Genomic DNA, 12,182 nt, shown 5'->3' with positions numbered 1-12,182 from the left:
AGCGGCAAAGACAAATAGGATAAGTGGTTCACCCCGAAGAATTTGAAGCACAAGTTGAAGAGAAATCTTTAGGCGCTTTCCAAGAGCCGGAAATTCCGGCACTGGCAATGGATCCGACGTGGCTTCCACCTCCCGTCTCTAGCACTAATCAAATTCTTTTCCTCATTTATAGTCAAAATGAGAGGATATTTACGCGCATGAATTTGTTGGAATCGGATGTGGACTCTCGATTCAACAATTTGGAAGATCGTTTTGGAAGAATTGAAACAGATTTTGGTGGTTTGAGGTCCGACTTTGGTGACTTGAGAAATCACTTCCATGCTCAATTTCCACCGTCTCCCGGTCACACTCCGATCTTTGAAGAAGAAAATGATGATATTGAAGAGGATTGATCATATGCATTTTCATATCATGCATTTTCATCATGTTTTAATGTGTTTTTAAGTTTTTTTTGCATTTTTAATCTTTTACCAAAAATGCCTTGTATTCCTACCTTGTTGTGGAATACATATTTCATGTGTTTAATTTTGTTTTGCAAGCCTTGTATTGCCTTATTTTTATTAATATAGATGTGTTTCTATTTTAATTGTGGCAATTATTTGCTTTAATCGCTTATGTTCCAATTATTCTTTATATCCGTTGGAGGTCCAACATCTATTTCAGAGCACCCCAACCAGGGGATGACACCTGTCTTGCCCCCATTGGCTGATTTTCTGAGACTTGAATATCACGGGCGCGATGGATTGGATCACGGCGCGATAGGTAGAGTTTCAGCACAATCTTGAGTTTTCTTCTAAAATATTCAAGAGTTTGTTGTCGGGGTTATAAATACCACTTATCTAACACATTTATGTGGTTAGACATTTTACCAACAACATCAACTATAAGCATTCAATTAAAACTTTCTTACATATTTATTGTGCATCAATTTGTATTAATTGCTTTTCTTTGTTGCTGATTATCAATTATTGATTAATCATAGTGTTTGTAGGGTTGTAATTAGTCTTAAAAAATCACTTAGTGAGTTTGAAATTAGTTATATAAAATCTCTTTGTAAAGTTAAGTGTTAAGCTGTAAAACACAAACCCTTTAGTGGTTAGAAAATCTCAGTTTTTGATTGAGTAGTTTAGTAGAATCAGTTTGTAATACGAACCATTTTAAATTGTTTGTGTTCTCTCTTCTATCTCTTGAACTCTCAACCAAACACTAATTGATTTTTAATTTTTAAATAACTTTATTCATCCCCTCTAACATTTGAAATTTCAACGTATAAAACAGAACATAAACTGTTTTATACATTAAATTTGCAAAATTATAAGAAATATAGGACTGAAATAGACTGCAGCTGTTATAACAACTATAATACTCTCCCCCTTCCAAAACAATAGTCCATTTTTTTCACGCAGTTTAAGAAATATAATAAATGCTCTAACTTTTCACAATTTTATTTTCATTTTTCCTATCTACCCTTATTAAATATTATAACTAATTTATTTTATACGCTAACAACAATAAATGATAAACTTTAAATAAGCAATATAAAAATAACACTTTATATTGTGATTTACAAGGAATGTGGACAACTATTTGGGATAATAAATAGAAAATTACTTATAATAAATAGTTTGAACTTGATTGAAATCTCATAATAAATTTTTTAATAATTCGATTGAACTATCTATTACCTTTTTTTAGATTTTGCATATATGAAAGATCGTTTGATCGAATCTGAATGAAGATTTGAAATTCGTAATGAATTTCGTGAATTGTTAATGAATGAAGATTTTGTAAAGAAATTTATGAGCTGAAATTTTTGGAGAAGAAACTGTTAATTATAAGTAAAATACGTGGAGTAAAAATAATGTATATGAAAACAAAATCGGCAATGTAGGAAAGTAAATGGGTGATGCGGTTAGGATCAACGTTATTAAAATCGGACCGGACTGGCCGGTCGAACCGGGTTAACTAGTAACCAGTCATCTATCCGGTCCGGTTATGATGTAAAAATCCAAAAGACAAAAGACCGGTCAAAATCGGGTCAGACCGGTAAAATCCGGTTATTTCTCAAACCTGAAAAAATTCGGTTTTTTGAATTTTGGCTCAAAACTCATTTCTTTTGTCCAGACATGTGCCCCCCCCACTACATCCATGTGTTTATGACATTTACCAACTATGTGATTTGTCTTTTCTCTTTCTTACATCATTCTTTTTCTCTCTCATATTCAACACATTCTCTCATATATTCACTTTAAATATACATTAATTACTTTAAATATTTTTAAATAATAATTATTATTATCAAAATTACGCAATAAATTTCATATTTTTGAATTTAATATATTATCATATAAAGTAATTCAACTAAGATCATATTTTATACAAAAAATGTAATAATTAATTTTATTTTAAATGTCATTGTATTTTATAGAATTTAATTATATATTTTCTATTTTTGTAACTTTTATTTATTATTGAAAAAATCACATTTTTCTCATATAAAATAAATAGTTTTTATATTCTTATATATTTATCATTTATTATTATATTTTGTATATTATAATTTAATAAAATAATTTAATATAAATAATTTATCATATTTTCTTCTCATATAAAATAATTATTTTATATATTCTTATATATTTATTATCTATTATTATATTTTGTATAATAAAATTTAATAAAATTATTTATCATATTTTTTATTTATAAATTTATAAATTATTTATATTTTTGAATTAAATTATTTTAAATTATTAAAATTAAAAAATCCGAGCTAACTCGGTTGAACCGGTCGAACCATGAATCCCCTTTATAGCCGGTTCAATTTCCGATCCGGTTTTTAAAACATTGTTTTTTTTTTAACAAAGGCTAAATAAAACATTGGTTAGGATAGGGAAATTAAGTCGGAAAATGAGAGTTAAAAAATGATATATTGTAGGTATTTTATTTTCTAAAAATTCGTAAAATTAATAAAATGCGCGGGAAAATGAAGGGAATGGTTTTGAGAATGGAATAAAATAGAGCGGGAATTGGAAGTGAAATATGAAACGTGAAACAGTAAGTGAGATTAGGGTTAGGGTTTATTATTGAAAAGAAATGGAAGAAGATGGAAATTCAGAGGCAGGAATCATAAACTTAACCGCAAAACAACATCAAAATCTCACAGGTCACATCCATCACTTACCTTGTTGCATCAAATACGACGGCCCTTGTGCCGTTTCACACTATTTCAAACCTAAATCTACAGGTATCTTTGTTATTATTTCGTTTAATTTTTTAGGTTTTGTTTTGAATTTGAATTGATTTTGTAATTTTTTTTCATTTCAGGGATAAAAGTGGATGGATTGAATGTGGAGGAATCTTGTTTCAGAGGAAGGAAATTGCAAGGTGCTACCATTTCTCTTCCGCCTGGTTATTCTGGTAATTGATTGCTGCTTATGAATGTTGAATTTCTGATTTTCATTACTTACTTTTAGATTGGATTATTGAAAATTAAAATAGAATAATTGATTTTGATTTGATTTCTGTTTAGTCAATTTTCCCTTGATTGGAGAATTTTTGAATCCATTAGTTATTTGATTATAGATTAGATTAGTGTTTCTGTAAGTTAAAAAGTAAAAGATCTTAATTCAATTGAGTACTGTCGGTCATTTTTTGCGAGTTTGGATAACTGTTAATGCTCGAATTCAATAATTTTGACTTAGGGCTTTTTGAAAGAAAATGTATCAAATTTCACCAAAACATGGGAATGCTTGATTCCCATTTTACTGGATTTTGCATTTGCATCGGTTTCATCGAAAAAGGATTTGGAATGACAAACAGACACTCCCTTGTCCCTCTCGGTAATCAGAGTTGATTTTAGACTGGAATGAAAAAAAACATTATTTCTTTCTTCAGAAGTTCAAAGCTGGAAATAATACTAATCACAGTTTGTCCAGACTGCAAATCTTCATTGCCACCTCTTCACTGTGTCACTGACATTGTCTCTAGCTTCCCCATTAATGGTGGCCATGCAATCATTCAAACTACAATTTTACACCTTTTTTTGGGACAATTACTCCTTTTTTTTTTCTCTAGTTGATTGTATGGATTTCATGAATTACATTTACATCACACGATCGGCTTACAAAGAAAGTGAAATGAAAGGCTGTTACAGCTTACGAGTATGGCCAGTTCTTGTTGTTAGTAGAAGGTGACAAACAGTACATGTGTTTTTTCTTTTCTGATGCCTCTGACCTGTTTGATCATTTGTATCCTAGAAATCTGGAGTTGAAATATACATAATCTGTTTTTCCTTCTAAAACTTGTAAATTAAAGGGATGGTATATATATTTATTTGATTTGAGCATCCCATTTCAATTGAACCAAACAACATATAAAAATAAATATTTCCAACTCCATTCCCTTTCATACTGATTCTTATCCTGATAACATTACCGACCTTGAACCAAACATGCCTTAAATTTTAGCAAAATCATGTTACATTTTATCTGAATTTAATTCTTTCAAATGCTTTTATTTCGTTAAGTTTTTCCTCACTTAACAGAGTTTGGTTTTAACAGAAGCTTGATATAAGCTTTCCAAACAAAAGGCATACTGAGATCAAGTGAACAGATAGTTGAATGCTTGCATTTTCGGACTTACTGAAAAAAAGTCACAGCATTTAATTTGAATTCAATGCTGATTTGTTTTGTAGGTTATATAATTGGAAAGAAGTGCCTTCAAAAACGAAAAGCTTCTGATTTGTCTGAACGCGACTCCAATTATTGGGAGATGAATGCCAAATTTGAAAACTTAACTTATTGGAATCATGACAGCATGCCTTCTCAAGATGATACCTTTTTACGGTCCTTCCATTGGTTATCTGTTGCACAAGCGGTTAGTCCTAATCTCTTGCTTACTGTTGTTTTGCTTATCTGTTGCACAAGCAGTTAGTTCCATTGTCATATTTCAGGTTGTAGTTGTCTATTCAAGGAAATTTGAATATTGGTATTGAAGTTGTCTACTTTATTATGATCATACATGCACATATAACTGAATCTGATTACTGACTGCATATAAGTGGTTCTACCTTGTGGAATGTTGGACTCTTTTGTTTTAGTAAGTCCTGGGTTCCTTCTCGTTTCACTTTTAATTGGCACTTTTGAATTCTCTCAACTCAGAGGAAATGTACTGCTATGATTGAAATAATAGAGTACGTAGACTTTTAGGACACGAAATATCTTTGGATCAAAACCAATGTGACCAGCATTTCTCTTTTTTCATCAGATTTTTCTCATTTGGAATTTTTCTCATCATATTTATAGGTTCAAAGAGCAGTCACTTAAAATTGTACTATTACATGCCAATAAAAATTTTATGGCTGTAAATTTTGTATAGATAGATATTACTACTACCTTACATTGAATGGAAGAAAAGGATCCATGTCGCCATCCAATTGGGCTGGAATTAGAGCTTCTTTAAGTTAGATTGTATTCTTAATTTCTTACTACTATCACTGCCCTCATAATTAATATTCATTTTTTAATTCCTAGATGCCCTTTTAATTCAATCTACAATTCTTTTTTGTTATCATTACAATTATGTTTTGGACAATTTGTTCATAATATACACGATCAGATAATACAATTCATTATGCTATGTTCTGCACGTATCAATCTACTCAATGTAGTTTTAATCGTAATTCGTAAATTACTAACAAAAAACATTAAACTTACATTGCATAATCATATTTTGACCAAATATGAGATTTTAGATTCGTTAGGACGCCTGAAATTTTGGAATCTGTATCTATTTATTTATTTTTTTGTTTCCGATTATTGCGTTTGTGGAATCATTGTGGACTTATTATATTATAGGGTATGGTTAGGTTCTTACTTGAGAATTATGAATTTTGGCTGCAGCTGCACAAGCCAGTAACAGCTCAAGATTTGGCTTCTGCCACTATTACTCTGGAGAACAAGCCTTGAAGTTCTTCAGATTTATCATTCTGCATTTGGTTAGTCAGATGAAAGATATGTTATTAACCCAGTATCCTAATCACAATGTATATTTTTTATTGAAAAAATATATTACTAATTAAAATTGTTAGAAAAGATACCTTATTTACGAGGGGTAAAGATTCAAATTTGTCTGATCCATATGTTTTGAGTCAACTAAAGTGACAAGAATTCTTCTCTAAAAATCATAAGTAAACAAACAACATTTTAAATTTGGACGGTTAAAATTTTTACAAGAAAAGTTTCATATTTTATGGGCAAAAGATGCAATTTTTTTTTAAAGTTTCTCCAAAAGTATAGATCAACTCTTTTTTTTTTGCGGGCACAAATACACCCTTATGGTTCCTAAATCGAATAAATAAACCCTCTAAAATTTTAAAATCAGACAAATAAATCCTTTTGTTAAATAAGGCAGTTAACTGAGTCAAATCTGTTGAAAAAAAAATCAGAATTAACCTTCATATTTTAAATTAATCCTTAAAGATTTTTTTATTGAATATAACTTTAAATCAACGACCAATTGATGTTTTTTTCTTTTAATTTTTTAAAGAAAACCGGCCACCATCTCTACCAGGAACTGTCGTTGGAGACACCCACCTTTGTTTGAAACGAAGCTCATGAAGCAACTCTTCTGACGATGCTCAGTGTTGAATCGTCTCAGTCGATGGGCTTCGTGTGAGACGAGCTCAAACACAGAGCTTCGTCTCAGATGAAGCTCAACGTCTGAGCTCCGTTTTAGATGCAGATTTGCGTTGAGACGGAGCTCAAACGAAGAGCTTTGTCTCAGACGAAGTCCATCGCCTGAGAATAGTCTTAGATGATGGGCTATGTCTGAGATGGGCGACATTGATTCCGGATGGAGGTAGTGGTTTTGGAGGTTGGTGAAGGTGGGCGGAATGAGGAGAGAAGTGGAGAAGTTAAAAAGAAACAAATGATCATTTGACCCCTTCAACTAGGCACAAAGTATTATAAAAGTTCAAAGCTAAAAAACCGGATCAATTTTACCCTGAACTTGGTAAAACCGGCTCAAAGCCCCCCCTATACTAACATGACACCTTAATTGGAAAGTGAGATTTATAAAAATTATAATTTGACTCTTATTAATCACACTTAAATACTAATTATTCTAATTAAACTCTTATTAAAATAAATTAAATTAGAGATCTTTTAAATTTTTTTTTTGTTTCCTTCATTTCTTCAACAGGGTTGGCCGAAAAAAATTTCGGCCAATCTGTTAAAGAAGAATAAACACATTTATGGGTCTCTTCTTGTAAAACAGACCCACCATTGGGTTTGTTGAAGAAGAATAGACCCAACATTTGGTGGGTTTGTCCAGCGAGGAGCAGATCTGCTCCTCGTTTGCTCCTCAGCCTGAGGAGTAAATCGCTCCTCAGGCTGGCAAGGCTTCTCCTATGAGAAGAGAAACAGCTGACCTTCTCATGCGAAGAGGAGCTCTTCCTCCTCTCTGGAGACCAAAATATTTTTTAAAAAATATTAATTTTTTTTTTATAAAAAATACAAAATGCTATTTTATATTTTTAATTAATATTAATTTGATAAATAAAGTTTCAAAATAAAAATGATTAAATTGTTCTTTTTAAAAAAAAAATTTAGGTATGAATTTAAAATTAAGAACATTTTAAACCTTTTGCCATAAAAAACAACTTAAGAAAAAAAAAACAACTATCAAAATCTGAAAGTATGTGTCACTCTCTTAGGTCATTTTTTTCTCTCTATTTTGGCTTTTTTGATACTCTGTGCCAAACTAAGGGGATAAAATGATCCTTTATTAAAAAATTATGTTTGCCGAAAAAAGCGAAGAACATGGATAAACACCAACAATTAGGTAAAGCAGCACAAAATCAGCGATGAAAGAATCCCGCTTCCCGAAAATCGGTCATTATTGAATTTATTTTAATAAAAAAATATTAATTAATTACAGTTAACTTCAAGAAGGGAGTGAAAAGTGTTAAAAAAATATTTATATTCAATATGCCATTGTACAGAACGTCCTGAATCTTCCACAAAAAAAATTGTTTTTTGTTATTCGTTATTAACATTTAGGGTAAGCCAAATCGGCATATCTCCTCTCTAGAAAAAATCCTCCACCTTGGCTTTCTTGATGGTCGTCACTGCCTCTACTTCAATCCATTTTGGTAAATGATCAACTGTTGCAATTAAAAACTTCCTTCGACCGGGGATCACCGAGGTCTAGTAATATGAACAATCAATCAATAAAATGATTACTGTTCTTCCTAGTTGTCTATTTGTGCAACTTCGAGAAGGAAACCTGTCTGGCAAGGTGTGACGGACTACAAAAGATTTCCTAACATAAAAAGTGTCTCCCGCGTTCTACGCATCTAACACAATCCAAAAGAATAATTGATTTGTACGTCTTAGCATATTTGGTGGAGAAAATGAGGATGATTTGTCCAATAGTTATATGTCTGCTTATGTAAGGCACATTCCCAAAAAAATTTCGACCTTTTAGCCCTTTCTAATTTCACCCTCACGTTATAAATTTATCAATTTTATTCATATACACATTTTTTGATTTCAATTGCACTCTTAATTGTCAATTTTGAACAAATTTTTCAATTTGGGTTGAAATCATTCAAAATTAAATCTCAAATTAGAATTATACTTTCTTTCCACTTAATTTTTTTAAAGAGTTCCTTCATTTTTAAAATTTCATTAATTTTTTTAATTAATTTAATTAAATTTAGATAATTGTTTTTTAAAATATATCATTAATGACTTAAATTTTGTTGTCGTGTCTCTTTGGCCGAAAGCCGAACCAGATCTGGTTCTCGTCTTCCTCCTCTAGAAGACGAGCAACTCTTCTTCCTCTCATGGAAGAAGGATGTACGTCTTCCATTGGAAGAAGACGACCTCTGCTTTGTTCTCCTTCCATGGTGGAAAACAAAGTAGAGGTTGTCTTCCTCCATGGAAGGCGAACATCTCCCTCTCTTCAAAGACGAGTTCTTTCATGGAGAAAGAAGACCCTGTTTTGTTTTCCTACACGAAAAACCGGTTTTTCATGGAGGAAAACAAACTTGGTTTATTTGTGCTAAATAAAAAATTATTGTTGATTTTTGAAGTTGAGGAAGAGTTTTTTTTTTAATTATGACAACGGCTATTTAAAATATATATTAAAATACGAAGTATTAATTTAAATTCATTTTGAGTGAAAAAAAGTTAATTTGATACATGTGGGTACAATTGAAACCCAAATATGCAGATTTGGATACATATGACGATTTTACAACGTTAGAGTAATTTTGAAAATGGTCTTAAATGTCGAGATTTTTTGGACATTAGCCTAACCTTAAGGTACTTTTTTTAATTTTTCTTCTTATTTTCTGTCTTCATTTTCTACTAAATATCAACCCTAGAGTCGAAGAGAACGTTCAGAAACTCTTCTCTAGTATTCTTTTTAACCTCTGCCGCTCGTCTGCAGGTGGTCCTCCTCGCATAGATCTTCTCGGAGCCTTTGGTGATTTATCAGATGTTAATTTATAATTGATGGAAGCTGAAATCAGCATGAGCTCCAACAAAGTGAGAAGAATATGAAAAATAAACTGTTCTGCAATTTTTGAAATTTAAATTACTCCAAAAATCTAAGCTCACATAATAGTTATAATTTATATGCATACTAATTTGAAGTAGACCAAAATTAAATTTTCAAATCAGGAAGAACTATGCAAGCGAGTTTAAGAAATTACTAATATATATATGCATGTGTTTAATGCTTAAGTTATATCTTCTCTGTGTACAAAAATAGTGCATAAGGGTCGGCAGCAGATTCTTTTTCTAGCAAAGGGTATCAATCCTTTACTTGGTCACACGTTAATATGTAGGCCACTTCTTTTAGTATATATTCTTTAGTTTGTCACCATTTAATAATTTTTATTCCTATTTATTTCGCTTTATAAAGAAAAAGTTCATATTCCATTTCTTTTCCTAGGCGTGTTCATTTTTGTTATGGATTTGGTTGAATGCTCACATTTGACATGACAATTAGTATTCTATAAATACAAGGTAGAATTAAAAAAAAGATGGACAGTCGTTTCTCGACCGTAAGTCACCAATTATTTTTTTATTCTTTTCACTCGTGATTATTTTAAGTCGTCTCTCAATCTTTTATTCGTTCACTTTACGATTAGCCGCCATTTGTTTTTTTTCCTCCCCATTCATATTTTGGATCCACCACTACTATAAATATATAATAGGGATATATCAAGTATCCATTGAAGCAGACTGTATTTTTCATCTCAAAATGTCAACTAAACCACATTATGAGGCTGACAAAGAAATTGAAGAGTCCAAGGTTTGTTCATCAATCAACTCCTAATTTCAGTTTTTCCTATAAATAATGAACAAGTGCATATAATTTTCAGGATGGATGGAGTCTCAAGCCCAATGCACTCAGCATTGTATGGGGTAATGACAATCGTTATTGGATCATGCCACAACCTGGGTTAGAATATCATGCATTTAGTTATTTATTAGCACAATTTGAGTATGTGAAAATCGACATTTGATTATTTATACTAAATTTTATCTTATTATATAAAATAAGTATATAATCAGTTTAAAATCAACACAATATTTATGCATTTAGCGACTAAAAAGCATTTTTGCTAAACTTAAATTAAAGCTCAATCACTGAAACTTAAATAAAACAATTTAAAAGCGTAATGACTTTTTAAAATTAATTACATGTGAGTTTAGCGACGGAAAAATTCCATGGTGGCCGCTAATATATACGTCCCTCGCACATAAATGCAGGCGAGAAGAAGGTGCAAAGTTGTTGCAAGTATCTTGGCTAGAAGTGACAGGAACAAGTAAGAAGTCCCTAACAAAAGGCAACAAATATGGAATCAGCTTTGTAATAGAGTTAACTGATGGATCCTTCGGCTGGAATGGCTGTCCTGTTTTTTTGATGGCTAAACTTGGGAAGAAGGGTCAATATAAATGGCAAAAGGTTAGCTTATCAGATCTTCCAAAGAACCAAAAACATGAAATTCCAATTGGGAATCAGTTTACTCTTGAGGTCCCATTTGATTGCACCAATGATGATCTTGTGCTCTATTTTGGGTTATATGAAGTGTGGACAGGGAGATGGAAGGGAGGGTTAAGCATCTATGAGGCCAAAATTAAGGACTTATCATCTATTTAATTGCTTTTGATATTATTAATAATTATCTTTTAATTATTGATTCAATAATTATGATGGAACTTGTATTGTACAACCAAAATGGAAAGATAAATAACTATTGTATTTTTATTATTCTAAATTGGGTCAATTGCATATAAAATTGCAATTTTATTATGACCTTTAAAATTGTCAATTTCATTCACCATCTTCTAATTTTTTTACAATTACGTCAACGTTTAAAAATTCGGCAATTTATAGTTGAGATAACAATAAAAAAACAACAATGCTGCGACAAGCCAAAAACACAAGTTATTTGGTCATGTTGCTAAGTTGACTATTGAGGCCAAAATTTAATTTGGGATTGCATGTCTTTATGGAACAAATGCAAAACATCAAATTATGTTCCAAAATATTAGTGTAAATTCTGATTAAATTGCTTGTGATATCTGACTTATCGTGCCATGTCGTACTCTATTTGTTAAATCATCTATTAAACGTCAGATTTTTGAACGGTGATATGATTACAAAAAGTCAAATGGTAGTGAATGACATTGACAAATTTTAAGGCTGTGTTAGAATTGAAAATTAGTATAAAAATTGTGATTTTATATGTAATTAACTCTTTTGATCACTTTAGTTAATCGCAACTAATTATTCTAATACTATTTTTAAGAGCCTTTTTCACTTTTTGTAATTTAGCAAAATTTAAAATCTTGAATTTTCAGTTCAATTTCAAATATACATAATGTTGACACCTATTTTTCGAACCGGTAAAAAGTGATAAGAGACTGAAGAGTCCAATGATGAATTTCAAAGAAATTCGTCCGGATGACGAGCTATCGATCTGTTTGTTTGAATTCAAGTAGACGTGGTCAATGTACAGTTGCGAACTTGAGAGATTAAAACGCAATTAGCCGTAAAGAGCCAATAAAAATTCAAAGAAATTGTGGTCGAAGTTTAGAAATTAGACTAATTGCAATATTTTAAAAGTTTATTGGCCAATTTACAAGTTTGGTGGACTA

General features: G+C 31.0%; 2 protein-coding genes across 3 annotated transcripts; both read left to right on the top strand.

The window, feature by feature from the left end:
• The first annotated feature begins 2,975 nt into the window (after positions 1-2,975).
• Positions 2,976-6,136, top strand: LOC126680318 (uncharacterized protein C12B10.15c). Its single transcript, XM_050375423.2, has 4 exons — positions 2,976-3,247; positions 3,328-3,420; positions 4,697-4,878; positions 5,904-6,136. The coding sequence occupies exons 1-4, from the start codon at positions 3,097-3,099 to the stop codon at positions 5,967-5,969; spliced, it is 492 nt and encodes a 163-aa protein (XP_050231380.1). The 5' UTR covers positions 2,976-3,096; the 3' UTR covers positions 5,970-6,136.
• A 3,903-nt stretch (positions 6,137-10,039) lies between these two features.
• LOC126682326 (protein PHLOEM PROTEIN 2-LIKE A9) lies at positions 10,040-11,240 on the top strand. Of its 2 annotated transcripts, none has more exons than XM_050377972.2 (3): positions 10,040-10,329; positions 10,418-10,479; positions 10,791-11,240. In XM_050377972.2, exons 1-3 carry the CDS (start codon positions 10,279-10,281, stop codon positions 11,179-11,181), a joined length of 504 nt encoding a protein of 167 aa, XP_050233929.1. In that variant the 5' UTR covers positions 10,040-10,278; the 3' UTR covers positions 11,182-11,240. The 2 variants fall into 2 exon arrangements, with proteins under 2 accessions (XP_050233929.1, XP_050233928.1); XM_050377971.2 differs by having other exon boundaries at positions 10,042-10,329; positions 10,400-10,479.
• The last annotated feature ends 942 nt before the right edge of the window (positions 11,241-12,182 follow it).

Source organism: Mercurialis annua, linkage group LG5 (assembly GCF_937616625.2).
Source record: "Mercurialis annua linkage group LG5, ddMerAnnu1.2, whole genome shotgun sequence".
Lineage (NCBI taxonomy): Eukaryota > Viridiplantae > Streptophyta > Magnoliopsida > Malpighiales > Euphorbiaceae > Mercurialis > Mercurialis annua.
This window is presented reverse-complemented; position numbering and strand designations above follow the sequence as displayed.

Coding starts and splice junctions, on each gene's coding strand:
- LOC126682326 (XM_050377971.2), top strand. CDS start 10,279: ATGTCAACTAAACCACATTATGAGGCTGACAAAGAAATTGAAGAGTCC. Junction 10,330..10,399: donor AAGAAATTGAAGAGTCCAAG/GTTTGTTCATCA, acceptor TATAATTTTCAG/GATGGATGGAGTCTCAAGCC. Junction 10,480..10,790: donor TGGATCATGCCACAACCTGG/GTTAGAATATCA, acceptor ACATAAATGCAG/GCGAGAAGAAGGTGCAAAGT.
- LOC126680318 (XM_050375423.2), top strand. CDS start 3,097: ATGGAAGAAGATGGAAATTCAGAGGCAGGAATCATAAACTTAACCGCA. Junction 3,248..3,327: donor TTTCAAACCTAAATCTACAG/GTATCTTTGTTA, acceptor TTTTCATTTCAG/GGATAAAAGTGGATGGATTG. Junction 3,421..4,696: donor TCTTCCGCCTGGTTATTCTG/GTAATTGATTGC, acceptor TTTGTTTTGTAG/GTTATATAATTGGAAAGAAG.